This window comes from Mercenaria mercenaria, unplaced genomic scaffold, assembly GCF_021730395.1.
Source record: "Mercenaria mercenaria strain notata unplaced genomic scaffold, MADL_Memer_1 contig_1023, whole genome shotgun sequence".
NCBI lineage: Eukaryota > Metazoa > Mollusca > Bivalvia > Venerida > Veneridae > Mercenaria > Mercenaria mercenaria.
Window position 1 is genome coordinate 14,469 of NW_026458993.1, and position 23,198 is coordinate 37,666.

At 34.5% G+C, this 23,198-nt stretch overlaps 1 protein-coding gene across 1 annotated transcript; it reads left to right on the top strand.

Annotated features, from left to right (window-relative positions):
- The first annotated feature begins 17,879 nt into the window (after nucleotides 1-17,879).
- LOC128551367 (DNA-binding protein Ikaros-like) lies at nucleotides 17,880-19,052 on the top strand. The gene has a single exon (XM_053532216.1). It carries the CDS (start codon nucleotides 17,880-17,882, stop codon nucleotides 19,050-19,052), a length of 1,173 nt encoding a protein of 390 aa, XP_053388191.1.
- Nucleotides 19,053-23,198: the final 4,146 nt, after the last annotated feature.

Sequence of the window (23,198 nt, forward strand, 5' to 3'; positions counted from 1 at the left end):
GATGACTTTTGTTGTGCAAGAGCTCTAGTCACAGCTATAGCTCGTGTTGACGGCCGTCCTCAGTGGAACAGCATACGCCAAGGCCGTCAGATACAGCAAGAGTTAGCCGTTGCCCTTCATCAAAAAGCCGATGTACCACTGAGAAAGTGTGGTGTAGATTATATAAAGAAATTTCAGTCCTGCCTGTTTAACTAGCAGATCCATGTAGTGTCAAAAGCTCATTTCAACGCCACCATCTATCAAGGTCGAGAAGGAGGTGTACCGATATACATTTACAATCACAATGATCATTACGACGTTATAACCTCAATGACAAGAATTCTAAACAGAAGTTATTTTTGCAACAAATGTAAAAAAGGCTACCAAACTAAGGAAAGTCATGCCTGTAACAACCCCTGTCATTTATGCCGTAAGCGGTAGATTCTGAAGACTTGCAATACTACGAATGCTGCAATTGTAAATTTATTAACCAGGCCTGTTTTGCTTTACACAAAAACAAGACAGAAAATGGAAAATCTAAATGTAAATTTTATTACAGATGTAAAGACTGTAATCACTTGATAAATCGTTCAAATCACAAGAAGGCACATGTTTGTGGTGAATACTACTGTAGTACTTGCAAGGACTATGTCAATGACAATGCAACCAGTTGAAGAAGAAAATAACACAGATGAAAATAAAGCAGCACATGACAAAGAAACAAAATACATTTTCTTTGACCTGGAATGTATTCAGGACAATTGTCTTGAATGCACCGCTGGTTATCTTCCCCGATGTGAAAACTGTGTGAAAAAGCCGTGGTGTAGATCAATGGAGCATAGACCGAATTTATGTGTAGCACACAAGGTTTGTTGTGGTTGCATGCAAAAGGAAGTCACAGCCTCTTCTACATGTTCAAGTTGTGGTCCCAATGAAAGGGTGTTCTCAGGTCCAAACACGATAGAGTCATTTTGTAAATGGTTATTTACGGATGGATGAAAATAAGGGTGCGATGGTTCTTTGCCATAATTTTAAGGGTTCTGCTAGTTACCCAATCATGAAATTCTTACAACGCTATTCTGTTTGAGGTGATCACAACAGGATCGAAATACATGTCCATTGTAGTACCTCTTTTCAAAATAAGATTCATCGACTCTCTTAATCTAATTCTCATGTCCCTTGCTGATATGTCAAATGCCTTTGGAAAAACAGAACTTGTCAAAGGTCATTTTCCTCATTTATACAAGACATTAGAAAATCAATAGTCGGAACCAAATCATTTACCCAGCATGAAGTATTATAACCCTGAGAATATGAAGCACGATGCACGCAAGAATTATTCAATGGTACAACGCAAACTTTCGAAAGCCTTTTGTACTACAGACGGAACTGTTGCGTTACTGTCGATCTGATGTCGATGTGCTTCGGAAGTGTTGTCTTAAGTTAAGGATGCTTTTCAAAGACCTCACCAAAACCAAAGATAATCATGGGATAGATCCTTTTGAAAAATTTGTCACAATAATTTCGGCTTGCAACCTAGTGTTCAGGACGCTTTTTCTCGACCATGAAACTATCGGCATTATCCCATCTCACGGTTACCGACCTGAGGCCAAACAGTCTGTATTGGCTTATCAGATGTTTTCCAACTTTGCGTTTGAAAGAAACATTTATATTCAACATGGTCGGAAATGAGGGAGAGAAACAGATAGGGCCATACAAAGTTGACGAGTACTATGAGACAGAAGACGGTCAGAAAGTTGTTCTAAAGTTTCAGGGTGATTTCTGACATGGTTGTCCAAAAGCACGATCAATCCTGTGAATGGGTTATCCATGTCTGAATTATACATGGATACCCTTGTAAAACAGTTATACATTGAATCAGAAGGTTATCACTACGAATGTACCTGGGAATGTGATTTCAAAAAGCAGTTGGAATCAAATGCAACAATGGAAGAGTATATTGATTCTTTGAAAATAGCTCTGCCCTTAGAACCGAGAGATGCTTTCCATGGTGGACGCACTGAAGCATTCAAAATGTATGCAGAGTCCACAGAAGGCTATAGATTACTTAAAGTTTACGAAGTTTGGCATTTTGATGAAATGGCCCAGTATGATCCCAGCTTTTACAGAATATGTGAATACGTTTCTAAAGGTGAAACAAGAAGCCAGTGGTTGGCCAGACTGGTGTAAAAGAGGAACAGACAAGCAAACGTATATTCAAGAATATTTTGAAAGGGAAGGTATTTTGCTAGAGTACGATAAGATTGAAGAAATTCCTGGTCTGAGACTGTTAGCCAAAACAATGCTGAACTCGTTCTGGGGGAAATTTGGCCAACGTGCAAACTTGACACAAACAAGCTTTATTGACGACCCGGTTCAGTTCATATATATGATGACCTCTTATAAGCAAGAAATTAAAAATTTCGTTTCATAAACGAAGAAGCAGTGCATCCAGACTGGGCATATAATAACGATTTTATAGAAGCTTCTTGTAGGACCAATGTAGTTGTGGCCTCTTACACAACTGCTCAAGCCCGATTAACTATACAGTTATTTGCAACCATTAGGTTACAGGGTTCTTTATTGTGATACCGATTCTGTTGTGTTCACCTCTGTCCAGGGCGGGATCCCCCTTTAGGTGACTTCCTTGGGGAGTTGACAGATGAAGTCCCAAACAATCAAATAACTAAATTTGTGACCAGAAAACCCAAGAACTACGCATTTTGCCTAGCGAGGCCTAGCAAAAAGGGCCATTCCTCCATTTGAAAAGACAGGGGGATTACACTAAATTTCACAAATGCTCTAGATATTAATTTTGATACTTCAAAAGAAATGGTTACGGGACAATAGCAAAACACCTGCCTTAAGGTGGTAGATGAAAAACTGATAACTAGGAATAAAGATACATGTAACATCATTACAAAGACTGAAAGTAAAGATTATAGAATTGTTTTTGACAAGAGGGTAATTTCTGAAAATTTCAACTACTTTCTTTATGGTTATTAATAATGAAACATAAAATTGTAGGAAAAGATATATGTTGTATATGATGTGTTTGAGTAAAATGTATGTTTGCTGTATAAATGTCTATTTTACTTTATGTAATTGACTGATTGTATTTACATGATTTACATACAAAGAAATAAAATCAGGCAACTGTAAATATTGTTCCTTTTTCATAAATCATCCAAGTCAATAATGGTCATAATGTCATCGCCGTCGTCGTCAAAACTTTAGTTTTGCTTTGACCACTCCAAAAATCACAACTCTGTCCGAATTGTATCGCGACTTTTTTAAGAATATTTGTTTATAAAACCTTTGAAACTGAGTCAAAAAGTCCGCTTGATGGGTAACAAAGCTTTTTTATGATAAAACATAATGACTTAATTTTAATCCCAGATATCGCAGTATTTCAAATGATAACGACTGCATAATCGGAAAGGGTCAGACTCAAACCTATTTATCTGGTAGAAGTGTATTTCATTGAATTTTCAAATGATTTTCTTACGACTTTCATGTAAGAAAAATGCACTAGAAAATAGAGGTAGCGGAAAATTTACGAAAAAATGTCAGAAAAAAATGCAATATGTATTTCTCGATATATAATATTTCATGTGTTACTTTGCATATGTTTTTACGCATGCTTGTGAATATTTATCTGTGGTTATGTCGATGAGCTGTTTATGCTTAAGACTAATAAAATCTATGTTATATGTCATATATTATTTTCAGTATTCATAGAAATATCTTATATAACAATTGCTGCAAGTTTGTAGATAGAATTCAAATTATTTTACCAGTCCTAAGCCCCGATATGACATCGGTACAAAATCTTATGATAAACGAGAAATTGAAATGAGATTATCATGTTCTTTCTTTATAACTGGTGATTACATACTTTTCAATGACACAATAGGTAACTGAATTACATGTATTATATTCCAGAAGATCTTAAACAATATTCTTAAAGATTACCAAATCAAGATTTCAGTGTTTTTAAAATAATCAAGTCTTAAATATCGGTGATATATATTTCAACAATCATGCTATGTTTTTTAAGATTTGTTTTATAATTTTAAATTGTTGGTACAATACGCAATACTTAAGTAAAAACCTTGTACGCAATAACAGAATAGAACATACACTTTATTAGAGATAAGACACAGATTACAAAATACAAGTATTATGTAATAACATGTGAACAGAAAAAAATGACAAAAATACTCTATTGAAATGACAATGTCTAACAATATCTAAATATTATGAAAACGCATTTATGTTTATATCTTCTATGTATTGGGGAAAATGGGTAGTCTTCGATACATAAATTCAGACCAAGAAAAAAAGCAAAAACACAAACAAGAGACCATTGTAGTTATGAAGTAAATTCTGATAAGATAACTTATTTACAGTTATTTATTACATGTTTGACGTCGCGACAGTGTATTCTAATATGACTAACAATGCTTTAATCATCACAACGATGTTATGTTGACGTCACGTCAACGTGATATTTAGCGCCACGTACGCATTTAGAAATAACGCTTTTAAATTTCATGAAATATATAACTTTATAACATGTTTTAAACGAAATGTCACATTGCATAAATGTGTTGATTAATTTACACATATTTTAAGTTAGTTATTCGCTTTGCTGAATACTCTGCCGCAAGACATGTTAACATTTCCGGTCATGGCGTGTATAAACAAAGACCTACTATTGGCGCTATGCTTGCGCGAAGAAACAATTCCATCATATTTGATCATATGAAATTAGGCGCTGCCTTCCTGACGGGAAAACCTAGTCATACAGAATCTACTTTCTACATTCATTTTTCTTTTTGATATTTTCAATTTTGACAGAGCGAGTTTGCTCTTCAGCTTTTTGTTATGAAAGTTATGGAAAAAAAGGCAAATGTTTTAAAATGCTTGGATTAAATGAACAAGATCAGATCATTTCTTCAAATGTGTCAAGACTAGACAGACGACGGATAAATAGTTGGGTGCACAGAATCTAGTCCCAAAATGCATCAGAGGCCACTAGTCCAGTATATACAGTCGGCGCTATGGGTCCCAGCGGTCATGCCTTTGTTGTCAATCCGTTTCTCTAATACAATTTTCTGAATCCGGAAATGCAAAGTTTCTTTTAAGTTCATGTTCACGTAACAAATAGTTAAAAAATACACATTAATCCTGTGTAAAATCACATTCAACCTCATAGTATCAGCACATTTAGATTATGTGGGTGCAACATCAAGTCAGACGTGACAGTATTCATACTTAATAGCAAAATTAGAAATATTCTTTTACAACTCATCTTTATAAAGAGAAAATGGACATCCCAATTAATAGGAAACCAGTGTGAATTTAGTTACTATCCAAAAGGCAGAATTCTCTTGATAAACCAACAGTGCCCCATAAAAATAGAAGAGGTCCAGTGCCTCATAAAAAAAAGAACTTCCGAAGTTGTGTTATCAAAGTTAGTGGCAATACCTGGTATTACAGATTATTTTTATGAAGTTTTATGTTCTATTAAGTTATTAACATAATGTCAATTGCTTGCATTAATAATAATCCATAATTCCTGAACATTTGATATCAGTTTGTTATGATTCTTAGACTACAATAAAATTAAAACTCAATTTGGCATATTTTTATTCTATTAAAGAAAAAAAATACGTCTTCTACAACACAAGATGAGGAGAATTAATTATAACTAAAATATATATGTTATACGGTTAATCCAGGCAGGTGTAATACAACGTATCAGATTGTTCCAGGGTTAATCATCACTGCGAAAAAAGAGTTAATATACGGGAGTGTACGGGATCCCGTATATTACCTGTATACGGGAAGATATACGGGAAAACTAAAATACGGGCGTGTACGGGGCTTGTATATTTATAAGTCCGTATACTAATAAAATACGGATTTCCGTATACTATGAAATACGGAATTCTTAGTATACGATACCCCGTATATTATTGAAATACGGGAAATTCTAAAAAGGGTTATTCTGGTCGTATACAACACCGTATATTCCCGTATATGTCTGGTGTACGGGAATACATAAATCCGTATATTACGAAAATACGGGACGCATATTTCCCGTATATGTTTCATATACAACCCCGTATATTTCCCGTATATTCTGGATATACGGGATATGTATAGTTTGTATATTTCGAAAATGCAGGGATTAAATTTCCTGTATATTCTTTGTATACAACTCCGTATATTTCCCGTATATGCCGGAATTACGGGATTTAAATATTTTGTATATTTCGAAAATACGGGACGTATATGTCCCGTATATGTTTCATATACAACACCGTATATTTCCCGTATATTCTGGATATACGGGATATGTATAGTTTGTATATTTCGAAAATACAGGGTTTAATTTCCCGTATATTCTTCGTATACAACTCCGTATATTTCCCGTATATGCCGGAAATACGGGATTTAAATAATTTGTATATTTCGCAAATACGGCACGTATATGTCCCGTATATGCTTGGTGTACAACTCCGTATATTTCCCGTATATGCCAGAAATACGGGATTTAAATAATTTGTATATTTTAAAAATACGGGACTTATATTTTCCGTATATTCTTTGTATACAATTCCGTATATTTCCCGTATATTCTGGATATACGGGATATGTATAGTTTGTATATTCTGAAAATACAGGGATTAATTTTCCCGTATATTCTTCGTATACAACTCCGTATATTTCCCGTATATGCCGGAAATACGGGATTTAAATAATTTGTATATTTCGAAAATACGGGACGTATATGTCCGTATATGCTTGGTATACAACTCCGTATATTTCCCGTATATGCCGGAAATACGGGGTTTAAATAATTTATATATTTCAAAATACGGGATGCAATCAATATGTGTAGTGAAAATTATATTCTCCGGCCATTTCAAAGGTCAAACGTTTTGCATGTTTTAGAACTTGTACGTGTATGTAGAATGAATGCCAATATTGAAAGAAAGAAATGTTTAATACTAATATGACATGAACTGAAAAAAGCATTCACGGACCAAAACAGGTATAAATTTAAAATCAAACATGAATGAATCCATCATTTCATCTAGCGCGTTCCCGATTTATTTTAACATTTAATCAAAATAGCCGATTGAGAAAAGAAAAGGATTAATCAGTCCATCCCTATATATGCATATTAGTTATGAATTCATAGGAACCAGTTAAATAGAAATTTGTCTCTTTTTGACTGGATATTAGAAAATAGTGATTTCATTTTTAATGTAGATGTCTAATGTTCTTCCAACAAATAAACTTTTGAACTTACATAAACCTGTTATCCTAAACAGACCATTGCAATTCTTTTAAATGTCATTTATATTGTCAAATGGCATCTTTTAGGACAAAGTTTGTCCCACTTATTAGCTGTGGTAAACCTCTTGTGTGGGAGAATGACAAACAACCATTAACATGATGAATTCTTATTTCAAATTCATTCTAAACAGTTCTTGACTAGAATTTTATCAAGAACACAAACTATTAAGGAGTTATGTTACCTTGTTACCAGGGTAAATTCAGATTAGTTAAACCGCAGCAGTTTTTTGGGTGTTTTTTTTTTTTGTTTTTCGTGTAATTAAATGTTTTGACTGCTCAATCTCTCAATTTCGTTTATTTCTGTCCATTCAAGTACAATTTTTATCCAGGTTTGAAGTACATGACCCTCCAAAAGTATTTTACATTGAAAGAAGAAAGAAAATACGGATATTTAACACTTTTTAACGTATTTTGGTTTCATTGTTATCCGTAGAAGTCTGCATAATTGATAAAATGTATATGTCGCGGGGCTCCTGTTTCCATGGTGACGCACTTTTTCTCATTTTTAAACAACTATGTATAAAAACGGGTTTTTCGACGGCTTCAGTGCCATTCTGTTAATGGCCAACATGGAATATTTGGGTAATATTATTAGCAAAATACCTAGTACTTTACATGGTACCCTATTCTTTTAAAAGTTTAAAATAACCATGGCAACAGAGATGTTTAAAATAACGTATATATTCCTTTTAATCGTAAATTCTTACAAAAAAATATCAAATAAAATTATCTTTCTTGTTAATGTAGCTTTAAAACATCTAATTTCCAACATAAGTAATATTTTCGTGTTATTTGCAATTATTTAAACAAATTTCACAGCTTAAAATACTTACAGCAGTACCCCTCGTCCGGCATTGTATGGAAAATCGTTATGCATGCTGCTATTAATCTCATAGATATTGTTGAAATGCAAATAAAAAGCCGAAACTGCGTTCCTTAAATAGACCAGTGTCAACGCTTTTGAATTTTACATTTAGATATATAGGTCACGGGCTTCGTGTTCATGGTAACATCAATTAAATTCATAAAACCACAATTTTCTACTGAAATTTGAACAATTTTAGAGCTTAGTTTTAGTATATAAGTAACAAATTACCAATGGAAACTGAAAAATAGGTATTACAAATCAAACTGCCCAATTTGTACTTGAAAATTGCCGTAATAAGTAACCTTTCACCCAACTATATTCCCAATAACATCAGTTACCATTATTCATTTTCTTACATTCCGAATAACATTTCAATATAACTACATAAAAGAAGCAAAATATTGATTATTATTCAGAGCGAAAGACTCATAAAAATATTTCAGCAAGTACTGGCTGTTTAAAAATAGTTCAAATAAAGAAAATGAACAGAATTACATACTTTCAAATAATACTTTTCAATTTTGCGCGGTAATTGACACGTAACGTCATGACGTCAATGACGTCATTTTAAGGCAACAATGTTTTGAAGCGTTTCTGCGGCAGTTTATTCATTAGTTCTGCATTATTAAACCATTAAGCATCAGATCGGAGACAGGTTCACGATCTTTTTCAGAAGAAAGGATGTACAAACATATTTAGTCACGTTAGTTTCCGGTTGGGCATGCACACATACAAATATTAAGGTAAAGACTAGGGATGTGAAAGGGAGAAAAGCAACACATGCCTTTCCATGCCTTTGAATTTTAATCTTAAAAGTTTTGTTCAAATTTTACAGACAGTTCTAAAACATTGGTAAACTATACTACGAAAGACCGGTGGAGACTTCCGACTTCTGACTTCCAACTTCTGACCACCGACTTCTGACTTCTGACTTCCGACTTCTGACTTCCGACTTCCAACTTCCAACTTCCTATTTCCGACTTCCACTTCTGACTTCCGACTTCTGACTTCCAACCTTCGACTTCTGATTTCCGACTTTGCACTACAGACTTTTCATACTATAGACTACGCATATGGAAGTACTAAACCTTTGGAATATGCAATCGAGTTATAAGAAGAGATGTCCGTATGACAGCCAATGCTCGACTAATCGAATTATTGTCCCAGAATCAGGGATATTAAGACTAGTTTGTTTTATAAAAGGGGCAAAAATACAAATACATGTCAGAGTTATGGAACTTGAACCAGTGATGTAGGTTTTTAATCTAGGAAAAGAAAATGTAAGTTCCAAATCTATTTGTCTTTAAGTAATAGCTATATGTACTTGCACGCAAAACCTTAACCAGGAAGTCCACAAGGGGGCATAATTTGCAAAAATGCAAGTCAGAGTTATGAGATTTGATGCTATCGTCTAGTTTTATAACCCCGAAAACACATGTGAAGTTTAAATTCAATATCTGCATTAGTTTTTGAGATATTATTCTCACTATACACAATCATGGAAAGCATACTTACGACTTCTGACTTTCGATTCCCGATTTTTGATTTCCGATTTCTGACTTCCGAGTTCTGACTTCCGATTTTCGACTTCTGACTTCTGACTTCTGACATCTGACTTCCGACTTCCGACTTCCGACTTCCGAGTTCCGAGTTCCGACTTCCGACTTCTTACTTCTGACTTCTGACTTCTGACTTCCGACTTCTGACTTCCGACTTCCGAGTTTCGACTTCTGACTTCTGACTTCTGACTTCCGTATGCTTTTAGAATGAAAAGTCTGTGAAGTGCGAAGTCGGAAGTCAGAAAGCAGAAGTCGGAAAAAAACAAAGAAATGCGTAAGACGGGATTCGAACTCCGGACCTCGAGCATGCGAAGCATGAATGCAAACCACTGGACCACGGGAAACATTTCAATTCATTATAAAATTGTGTAAAAAATAATTTTTGTTATGCCAGTGTGTCTGAATTCGTTTTACATTAGTATTTTTTACAATAAAGAACATATAAGAATCGAAATGTTTTTAGCAAAGCAGTGCTTTATCACTGTTTACACACTCGGGCGATTATACGTCGTGCAAAATTATACACCCGACGTACAACCGCCTACCGTGTATAAATAGTAATAAAGTGTAGCGATCTTACTAGACCTTTATCACGGACACGGACATGTACATGTAAATGTAAACGTACTCTGTACTTCGGTCAAATTTGCGGGGTTTTCTCAAACATGTTTTAAGAATATGGTAACTTGTTGTACTTTAAAAGTGTGTATTGAAATGTATAATCATAATTATAGCGCATTTTTTTTTAATTCTGTAGAGGGAAAGTTTAACCCTGCAAAGTTGCATGCTGTATATTCTTACAAAAAAACACTGACCTTTGACGTATTTATAATTGTTTTAAAAAGGATGGGATATTCTAAAATAATTAAAAGATACACAAGGAATTGAAAAAGAAAGGAATATGAATAGAAATTACAAAAATAACTGACGGTTGGTATAGGAGTGTAATAGGGAGGTTTAAGGGTCTGGGTGTGTTTGGGAGAATACTAAAATATTAGAAGAACATAAAACTTATTTATTTGTTATCTCATGTTTTGGTGGTCAGGGTGTAAGAGTCAGTGGGATTGAGGTAAAAGGATACTTAGAAACAATATCAGCTATAACACGGCCTGAAAACACCGGATCTACGTACTTTTGATGGCTAGTAAGGTTAGTTGAGGAAAATGCTAATGATACTTCCGAGGAGGCTCTAAGTAGTAAAAAAAGACTACTTTCTGTAACAATTTGGAACCTTATTTCAGTTAAACGTGCGATCTAGTTCTAATCGTAAAAAAACTGTAACTTACATTTATGAAGGTCGATTTTCAGAGGTTTACTGTTTTACGTTAGTACTTTTGGGTAGTGATATAGAGTCTGTTCAAAACGAAAGTTAAGTTTTGCAGTATATTTCGTTCGAAATACTATCTATTTGAAAAGCTTACTTTATTACAAAATAAATAATGTGGTTTTCTGTTTGTTCTTACTTGTCTATTTACACTTTTGAGATGAAACCATTGCCGTTTGTACAGACATAAAGAGTTGGAGCATATGAGATATTTACCCTTTAACTAGATCAATCCTTAAGAAATGATTCTTTTTGATTATAGGGACTGTAGTTAAGAAGGCATTGAGGAGGTTGACCTAAACATTTAACCAACACTCTTACAAATTATGAGGTTTAATGATTATAGGGAAATTTAGAAGGTGGCCAACTTTGACCCGAGAGCAAAGAGCAACACCGAAACCGACGTCGGCGTGGGTTCAATATAGCCATCCTTATTCGCTTAAATTGATTTAGCTCAATTACTGCAGTTCCGTAAATAACAAAGAGATATTATGATAAAACTTTGATTATAGGTAGCTTTCAATATATGGGGTAACTGCAGCTAATTTCAACTTGTTTGTTACTGAAAATAGAAACAAAGGTTTTCGGTCAATAACTAAAGTTTGGAATGACATATTGTCACCAAAATTGAGAAAAAACATGGTTATAAAAAACAGCTTGTGATTGCATTACAGCTGTTTGGGTCAAAGTCCTGTATCTAAATTAATACATAATGTTCTGCCATAAACTACACTTATTTGTGTGAAGAGACCTAGCCATGGGCAATTGAGTTGCGGTCAGAATTTTTTTTACCTATTAAAGAAACAGCTACCGTCCAATGAATTTAGTTCAGAATGTAATTTTTGTCACTACGATGAAATTTGTTTTAATTGCGTTGCTTGCTGATAGACTGCTAAAATAATTCTCAAAAATTTACAAAATTGAAAAAAGGTATTTTATCAAATGGCAGACAGTAAATAAAATTACGGGTATTAAACTGAACATGATATTTTATCATCAGATGTATGTATACGTAGATATAAAGTCTTCGTCTGTGTTCTCCTTGGAGACAAGATTTATTCGCAGCAGAGGATAACACTGCCAAGAATTATAAAGATATGCTGTGCCTTGATAACTTGGCGAAAACTTTAAGATTAATGTCTTAAAAATAAAACGAATCCCTGTGGTTACGTGTTTCAATTTTTGTGTTTTGAGAAATTCCCCAGACTTTGACCATAGTACATAGTACGTTTACATTGTCCGTGTCCGTTATAAAGGTCTATTAAGAACCTGGTGATTATTTTATGAACGTCAAATGACGGAATTTAGTTCCTCTTGATGGTCATAGTTATGCCCCTTTATTTGTAAAACGCCATTTGTACAAATTGACGTAAACAAACTTTAACAGCAATATCGGGTAAGTTAGCATGTAACTTTCATCATTTGTCAAAGTCTTTGTAACAGATTAAGATATTGAATCAAACCAAACCGTTTAGAGTAATCAGTTTAGTCAGGTAAGGGGTATATTATAGTAAAGTTTCATTAACCATTTTGATTAGAGATTGTTTATTTTGCTTAAAGATTAAATCCAGCAGAGGGCGCTGTGAACGACAGGGGGCGCTGTGAGCAGTAGGTATAAAAGCTGGATGCAGCTGTTTTGTTAATTAATCTGTCACTTGGTCTAGAAGAGTGCACATCGGAAAGCAGAGACGAAGTCTAAAACTGGAACTTTGGGACACATATAAACCTATATAGTAAAGTCTCCTACGAAGCCCAGCTTCCTGGAGATGAACTAAGAATAGGTTATTAATATAGCTCGGGTTGCAGCTAGATAAGGTCAGCTTATAGTCCAACCATTGTAAAGTTATATGGGATGATCACCTATAGCTCATAGAAGACCAACTTCTTTGAGACATTAGGTGAACTATAAGGTTTTGGTCAGCTTATACTCTTTTAGAGTTGAGGAATAGTAAAAGCTGAGATAACAATAAGCTGAGTTTATATAATTTGTTCATATCATGTAATTAACGTTTAATTAAGTTGAGCTACAAAATAATAGCAATAACAATCATTTCTTTATATCAATCTATTGCCAATCATTGGTCAGACAACCAAAGAGGAAAATTATATATTTCATATCAAGCTAATCATAAGGTGAAGCAACCTTGAGGAAAATTATATTATAAAGATGAACGTATGGTAACTTATACATAAAAGACGTTCAGCATATAGCAATTCATACTGGAGAGAAAACCAACCGCTCGGAGATACGTTACAGATTTTTGGTGGCAGCGGTGGGATAATTGATAGAATAACCGCTATCACTGACGCACGACTTCAAGCATGGCACATGCATTATTACCAGAAAATTACAAAGAGTTGCAAGAGCAAATGTTGGAACTACGGCGAGAAAACGAAAGGCTTAGAGTTGAAAAAAATATATGCGAGTTGGAATTACAGATATCTCAGCTACATCGAAGTTCAACTCCAAAGGATACGACAGATGATAGCTTCAGTACTAGTTTGACACATGAGAGGGAGCCTTTAAGACGAAGACTATTACCACAAACACCATTACGTTCTGTAGTGTTCAACTTACCCTCGGATCGGGCAGATAAGAGTACAGGGACATTAGATGAGAATGATGACCATTCGCCGAATCCTGAGCGTTTTGTAACGTTTAGAAACAAGAAAATGGGTGATAAATTAGCTGATGATATTTCGGTAAAAACACACAAGAAATTAGTTACCCCTGCAACTTACGATGGTTCAAGCTCATGGACCGACTATCAAGCACATTTTGAAACATGCGCTGAAATAAATGGATGAGTGAAGCTGAGAAAGGTCTGTAAGCTTTAATATGCGGCTGAGGATCAAACAAGCACGACCTTCCAATTTAAATGATGCTGTCCGCCATGCCGTAGAATTAGAGGCATTTAATCGAGCTGAAAGAAAACATCAAGAAGGACAAGGGTACCTATTGTCAACAAATAAAACAGAAACCTCAGACAATAAAGAAATACTAGAGCTTAGGAAAATGGTCGATGATATGAGAAAAAGCTTAGAACTTTTACCTTAAAACCCACATAAAGGACGTCAGAACTATCAGAGGCAAAACATTTCAACAAACGTTGAGAGTAGGAGGAAAGGTTCATTTAGAGATCAAATACCTTCAAACAATACACAAAATCAAAAGCGAAAATGTTATGAATGTGGGTCAGACAGTCATCTTAAGTACGATTGCCCACAGCAAAAGTTTAAATCAAAAACTTACAGTCATAAGAATTACAATGTAAATGTTTCAAATAAGCAAGAGGCAGGACTTTTTGTGGAAGCATTGGTAAATGGCATATTAGCTGATTGTCTTGTTGATACTGGTGCTACACTGTCTATATTATCAGTTAGTGTTTGGGAACGTATCTGCAATATACAAGCACTTGAAAGCTATTACGGGAACATTATGTCAGCTTCAGGAAAGTCTTTAGACGTCAAAGGAAAAACAAAGGTCATAATAGAAATAAATGGAATACAATGTAAAATGGTTGTCGAAGTAGCAGATATTGTAGATGGAGATGTAATCCTTGGCTTAGATTTCATGAAAGCTAATAACGTCTCTATTAATGTGTATAGTAACAAAATGACTATACAAGGCAAAGATTGCAACCTTAGTTGTGTTGGAAAATCAGGCTGCTATCGCGTCATAGTAAGAGAAAATACAGTCATACCAGCAAGATCAGAGACAGTGATACAGGGGAAATTAAATACCAAAGTACATAACTTTAGACAATTGTTCATAGCTGAACCAACATCTAACATAATGAAAAATGAAAAAGGATTCGTTGCAAAATCATTGCTATACCCAAAAGACAATATACCTTTGAGAGTAATTAATGTTTCAGACGAAACGCAAGTCTTTTATGCTGGTACTTATATTGCGACCTTGAGTCCAGTGATATGTGTTGATGAAAACAAATTATCAAAACACACAACAAATAACATTGCACCTCATATGAAAGATTTATATGACAGAACAGTTAGTGGTTTGACTCCTACACAATGAAATGATGTTGCAAAACTATTAACCAAATATTCATCGATATTCTTAGAAAATGACAATGATTTAGGACGAACTAGTATAGTCAAACATAAGATCCCAACAGGCGATGCTCACCCTTTTAAACAAAGACTGCGCAGAGCTCCTGTTCATATGAATGCAGAAATCAATAGGCAAATAGATGATGTGCTAGAAAAGGGTATAATACAATAGTCATCTAGTCCATTGGCCAGTGGCATAGTCATGGTACAGAAACGAGATGGAAGTAAACGTTTTTGCATAAACTATAGAAAATTAGATGATGCAACTATAAAGGATGCGTATCCTTTACCGAGAATAGACGACACATTATATCAAATGTCTGGAGCTCAGTGGTTTACTTGCATGGATCTGAGTTCTGGATACTGGCAGGTAGAAGTAGAAGATGAAGATAAAGAAAAGATGGCTTTTATTTCAAGACAGGGATTGTTCGAGTTCCGGGTAATGCCATTCGGACTGTGCAACGCGCCTGCAACATTTGAGCGATTGATGGAGACAGTTTATGCAGGTCTGAACTGGCAAATATGTTTAATATACTTAGACGACATAATAATTCATGGTAAAACCTTCGATGAAATGTTAGAAAATCTAGATACGGCATTTTGTAGGTTACAGCATGCAGGTCTTAAACTAAAACCTAGAAAATGCCATTTGTTTTGTAAAGAAGTAGAATATCTTGGCCATATCATATCGGCTGAAGTCATTAGAACAAACCCTAAGAAAACACAAGCGATTAAGGATTGGCCTGTTCCAACAAATACTACCGATTTAAGAGCTTTCTTAGGACTATGCAGCTACTACAGAAAATTCAATTTTGAGTTTTCAAAGGTAGCAAAGCCATTACATCGACTAACAGAAAAAGGTAGGCAATTTATTTGGACCAAAGAATGTGATCAGGCTTTCGCCAAACTTAAGCAAAAGTTAGTAAAAGCACAAATACTTAGTTATCCTGACTTTACCCAACCATTTATATTAGACGTAGATGCGAGTGAAATTGCAATAGGGGCTATACTTCTACAAAAGATAAATGACACAGAAAAAGTTATAGCATATGCCAGCCGAACATTGACTAAATCAGAGAAGCGATATTGTACAACAAGGAAAGAGTTGTTGGCTTTAGTACACTTTGTAAAATATTTTAAACATTATCTTTATGGAAAAAGATTTACTGTGAGAACTGACCACGGATCTTTGAGGTGGTAAATGCAATTTAAAAATCCAGAGGGACAAGTGGCAAAATGGCTGGAAGTTTTATCTGTATATCAAATGGACATTGTTCATCGACCTGGAAAGATACATAGAAATGCAGACGGAATGAGCAGAATACGTGGAGATAAACAAACAACAGACTGTGATGATATAGTATTATCAGATATAAATTTGATAGATGATGAACAGAAAGCATGCCATATAAAAGCTCATGCTAATGCAGATAGTGATGATATAAAAAATATTCAAGGTCAAGAAGATGACATTTTAAAGGTTAAAAATTGGGTTAAACTTGGGAAAATGCCCGACAAAATAGTAGTATCAAAGGAAAGTCCTTTTGTGAAATCATTATTAAGTCAATGGCAGAGATTATCTATTCGAGATAATATTCTAGTATGAAAATGGGATTTGCTGGAAACAAATATAATACATTGGCAAGTGGTAGTGCCATTAGGTCATAGACGAACAGTTTTAACATACTGTCATGATATCAAAGCTTCTGGTCACCTAGGCTTTAAGAAAACTTTGAATAAAATTCGCCAAAAATATTATTGGCCAGGTTTGAAAAATGATGTAAAAATTTACATTGCAGGATGCGAAAAACGTCTTCAACGTAAAGACCCAAACAAAACTCAGAAGGCTCCAATGAAAATAGTCAGGTCAAGTTATCCTATGGAAAGAATTGCAATAGATATATTAGGTGAACTGCCAAAAACAGAACAAGGCAATAAGTATAAACTTGTAATAGGTGATTATTTTACAAAATGGACAGAATGCCACGCATTACCAAACATGGAAGCAAAAACAATAGCACAAATATTAATTGGAGAAGTTATTGCAAGATTCGGTATACCGAACTATATACATTCTGATCAAGGAAGGCAGTTTGAAAGTCAATTATTTAGTGAAATGTGTCAACTTTTACAGATAAATAAAACACGGACGACACCATATCACCCGCAATCAGACGGAATGGTCGAAAGATTCAATAGAACACTTGTCACCATGCTAAGTGCATATGTTAATGATCACCATACAAATTGGGATGAACTATTGCCATATGTTATGATGGCCTATAAGTCTTGTGAACATGAAACAACTGGGTTATCTCCAAATTTATGCATGTTAGGCAGAGGAACTACATGTCCTTTAGATATAATGTTTGAAATGCCCGCAAGTATTAAGCCCATTCCTACACACCAGTGGGTTTGGGAGCTAAGAGAAAATCTTGAGTTCGCACATACTATGGTCAGACAAAATACAGGTAAGGCTATGAGCAGACAGTAACATATTCATGACCAGAAATTATCCTATGCAGTTTTCAAGGTAGGTGAAAAAGTTTATGTATACTTTTCTGTAAAGAAGGTAGGGCGTTCATCAAAACTATCGTCTTATTGGAGAGGGCCATATCAGGTAATAGAGAAACTATCAGACGAAATCTACAAAGTAGATTGTGGAAGATCATAGACACCACAAGTGATACATTGTGACAGAATGCGAAAAGCAAAGGATCAGCTATTGACTGGGGAAGAACCAAATACGAACAATGATAACGTAGATAATGAATCAGAAATGGTTTTAGAGAGCTCAGAAGCTGAAAACGTAGTTGTAGAAGATGAAATTGAAGAAGAAGTAAGTGAAGGTAAAAGAAACAGAAGAAAACCTGTTTGGATAAATGATTATGTTCTTTCCATTTTCAGAAACAACATGGCTAAGACCAAGATGACACAAAGACTACCAGTAATTTGCCCATTATGCAATGACACGGTGACAGCAAACGAGGATTACAATCATCATTTGTTGATTTGTGCTGGAAAGAAATTCCGTTGTGAAACATGCGGGGTAAGCTTCAAGAAAAAACAGTATCTAAAGCAGCACATACGTCGTAAGCATGAGATGAAATCTGTGAATAAAGCAGACACAACTCCACAGAAAAAGGAGTCAACAAATGACGAACCCGAATCAAGTAAAGAGGTAATTACAGATACAGATATGATGGAATCAGATATTCATGAAAATGAAAGTAGTGACCGTGAGTGGGATGTCGATCCTGACATTGAACTAATTGGCAAAAGTGAAGGCAAAGAAGTCGCTGAAGATAATAGGTTAGTGAATGACATTAGAATAGGTAGAATATATAGAAAACAAACAAATCCTATTCCCGTGATAACTCCTAAAAAGAGGAAGATCTCTGAAAAGACAGAGGAAAGTTCATTGCCGAAGAAAAGGAAATTAAGTTCACCGGGAAACACTGATGAAATTAACACGGAGGGTTACAAAGGGTCAGCTAACGTAATTCCCAGTGAAATAACAGAGAAAAAGAATGACAGTAAAGATGAAAATCTAGAAAGGCATGAAAACTCAGTAAATACCAGAGACACTGGTGTTAAAGTAAAAGATGATATCGTAGATAGCCATACTACTATTGAGAAGAAATCCGATAGTTCAGTTCAAGAAGAAAATGCTTGTAACACGACAAAGAGTGATCTTGTTCAACAGAATCAGGCATTACGTTGTGAACATTGTACCATGATATTTGAGGACGATGTTATCCATTCACTGCATATGGGATGCCATAGTTTAGAAGACCCATTTAAATGCAACATTTGTGGTAACATATACAACAAGTATGGATTTTATACCCACTTTATTAGAGGTCATAAGTAGATAGACTTAGTTAAAACATTAATATTATTTTACATTAATACGTGCAGATACACGTTAAGCCGTTCAGTTTTTAAATTCGAGGTATATGTTTATATGCTATGCAGCTAATCGTGAACATAGTAAAAGATATAAGGGAGTTTTCTTGTTAATCTGTTTTGTTAATCATGCGAGACGCATGAACCCGGAGGCGTGGGTAATGTAGCGATCTTATTAAGAACCTGGTGATTATTTTATGAACGTCAAATGACGGAATTTAGTTCCTCTTCATGGTCATAGTTATGCCCCTTTATTAGTAAAACGCCATTTGTACAAATTGACGTAAACAAACTTTAACAGCAATATCGGGTAAGTTAGCCTGTAACTTTCATCGTTTGTCATTGTCTTTGTAACATATTAAGATATTGAATCAAACCAAACCGTTTAGAGTAATCAGTTTAGTCAGGTAAGGGGTATATTATAGTAAAGTTTCATTAACCATTTTGATTAGAGATTGTTTATTTTGCTTAGAGATTAAATCCAGCAGAGGGCGCTGTGAACGACAGAGGGCGCTGTGAGCAGTAGGTATAAAAGCTGAATGCAGCTGTTTTGTTAATTAATCTGTCACTTGGTCTAGAAGAGTGCACATCGGAAAGCAGAGACGAAGTCTAAAACTGGAACTATAAACCTATATAGTAAAGTCTCCTACGAAGCCCAGCTTCCTGGAGATGAACTAAGAATAGGTTATTAATATAGCTCGGGTTGCAGCTAGATAAGGTCAGCTTATAGTCCAACCATTGTAAAGTTATATGGGATGATCACCTATAGCTCTAGAAGACTAACTTCTTTGAGACATTAGGTGAACTATAAGGTTTTGGTCAGCTTATACTCTTTTAGAGTTGAGGAATAGTAGAAGCTGAGATAACAATAAGCTGAGTTTATATAATTTGTTCATATCATGTAATTAACGTTTAATTAAGTTGAGCTACAAAATAATAGCAATAACAATCATTTCTTTATATCAATGTATTGCCAATCATTGGTCAGACAACCAAAGAGGAAAATTATATATTTCATATCAAGCAAATCATAAGGTGAAGCAACCTTGAGGAAAATTATATTATGAAGATGAACGTATGGTATCTTATACATAAAAGACGTTCAGCATATATCAATTCATACTGGAGAGAACAACAACCGCTCGGAGATACGTTACAAAAGCACTGTTTTGCTATAAATTATTTCTTAATTCTAACACGATCCGATTCATTTTCCTGTTAAACAAAGAAGGCTGGAAACAGTAAATTATTAAACAATAATTCACTGTTTTGACGTCACAATTATTACGTCATAGCGTGAAACGGCCTAACGGCGCGCTGGAAAAGAAACCAATTGAAAATGGGCAAGTATTTAATGAATGCCAACCAGGATGTACTTTAAAGTCCTTGGTAACGTGTTAGAATCGAAATAATATATCTCATTTAGTGATTTGCTCTTGAATAATTCACTGTTTGGAGTTCAGATGCGAAGGAATTATATCACGAGGGCGCAGTAAAGTCATTATATAAAAATGATAATACAGTTGTGTAATAAAGCTTTGACGTCGACGTCATTTATAGTGTAGGAGACGTCGATCACTTTTTTATATAGTAAAAGAAGTAGAAATGTTTATGCTTCGTAAGAAAAGCTAACATGTGATAAAAAGAATATTACATTTGTGACTTTCCACATTGAGTTTATTTAACTCGTTTAATAAAATTGATATAAAAAGACACTTATGTAATAACCTCTATATATATATTTATGGGACGTTCCATGAGAAAACTTGTATTAGTGACAAAAAATTCAGAATTGATATAAAGAAATATTTATGAAGAACATTCTTTTACCATTCAAATCTGAAAATTTGAAATAATTATCTTCACTATTGCAAGAGCTACAATGCTTTTAAGTAAGTCATCGAAGGAATTTTGAGACGTGACGTTAAGAACGTAATGAAAGCAGTATGATGTCGTCGTGCATGACGTGTATTTTTCCAGTCATTAATTGAACAAAGAATGCGTATCACGTACTAAACATCATACATTTGAATATTTAGGAACAGTTTAAAGAGATTTTACTGAAAAATAACTTACACATATATTTTTGGTTTCATCACGGGTCTTTTATCTAAATACCTCTATAATTATTTTTATGATGAATGGGTGCTTTTGAATCTCTTTATGTGAAAAATATGGTGGAATTAGAATTGCTTTAGACAACTGAATTACAATATATTAGTTTCTAGTTTCTGGAACAACATAAGAAAAACAATGATTTTCCAGTATTTTAAACTACTAATTATGCAATAATTATATCATGTCACTAATGCAGGTTTTCTCATGGAACGGCCCATATATATTTGAACATAGTAAATTGATATGGAAAAAAAAGAAACTATAAATATATACAGTACTATCTTTCGTTTACAAATAGCGTACTTGACCTAATTATCGGATATGTAAATAGCACAGATAAGTGGACTTTTATATTACTTCTCAAAATGATTTTTGGACTTAGCTATATCCTATGTTTTTCAATGTATTTTCAGCATTCTGACGTGGGAATTTGTTCCTTATAGCCAATTATTCGCTATAACTATAAAGATGAAGTTTCTTGTTTAGCTTGGGTAGTCCCAATCCGGAATGGGTGGAACAACTTATTTCCAGCCGAGCCCATGGCAGGTGTCATATTAACCTCCCCAGCATCCAGTCTAGACTGATACTGCTACTGTTTTTCTCAAATGTTTGTACACAGGCCAGATAAAAATATGATACCTACATCCCTCTTTATTTCATAATTGCTTCTCTTAATCGGAATCGGATAAGTCTTTGGACTGGTCTTCCTTATGCACCGCATACCGGTATATCTTACCTGACAGGGCCGTTTCGTGTGTCTTGCGCTAGCCTAGTAGGACCACTGACTGTGTGGTCCCGCCGAGGGTCTTAGTTCTGAGCAAATGGTGCAACATATGTTCCCGGATCAGCACCATGAGGTTCTTTTCTGACGGTTATTATCCTGTGAATCCAATTATGGTGCTGATGTGCACTTTGCAAAAGTCTTCTCACAAAACGGGATTCCAGATACTTTAATTGCTGAGCCCTTCGGATTAAAAATGTAACCATATCTTAAAGGCAGTGTTTGCATATTATAACTCATGTGTCTCGGGCAAAGAGAGAAGAACATAGATTCTCTATCAAAAATGTTTAATTGTGTGTCCTTTTAATTTTTTTAATATTCCCAAGAGTGTATATTTCGGATATAAGATTTCAGAATCAACACAATCACATTTTCATAAATTTTGATTTATTCTTTTTCCGTTGCAATTTATTATTTTCATCTAACATATTTTATAAGGAGTACATATTTTATTGGCATGAAAATCATAAAAAAGCTGAAAATTCTTTTTTTCATTTAAATATGTTTCATAAATACATGAAGGATATCTGTTTGTTTTCGGTCAGTATAGAGTATATCTCATTGAGAAGAAAGACATATGATTACTTTTTATTTCCTGCTTATTAATGTTGAAATATGCATTTTGCAACATCACGGGGAAACAGGCCCCAATTTCACGAAAAACACTTAAGTAGTTGCTTAGCTTAGTCTGTTATTTCAAAAGCTTGTTTTTACCCTTTATGCCTCGTTTTTATCTATATCAGAACCGCACATGACTATTTCATAGACCAAAACAACAATTCTGAATTTTAGAGAAAACGAAGGACAGAAATAAGAAATATACTAAAGCAAATACTTTGTTATATCGTGATTAAATAGAAATATCATATTTGCGTGACTAAGATAAGTACTGCAGATAAATATTTCTATTCTTGGTATGATTTAGCTATGAATACATTGTTACAGAAAAAATCAAAATCAAATAACAATAACTTTAGGCGGAATGCGCCCCAAATATTTTTGCCGAATTTCGTCCTGAAATTTATACTGTATAAAATTCAAAATATGTGCGGTTGCGCTCCGGTTTTACTTTGTCGCCATATTGTTCGTGTTTTTTGCTATTGCGTCGCAAACATGGCCCCTGGTGTCACTTTTCGTGCAACGCCCAGTTCTGAGAATTTTCGGCATTTTTCCATTCCTGCGCTCTGAATGTCATATCAATGAAAAATACAA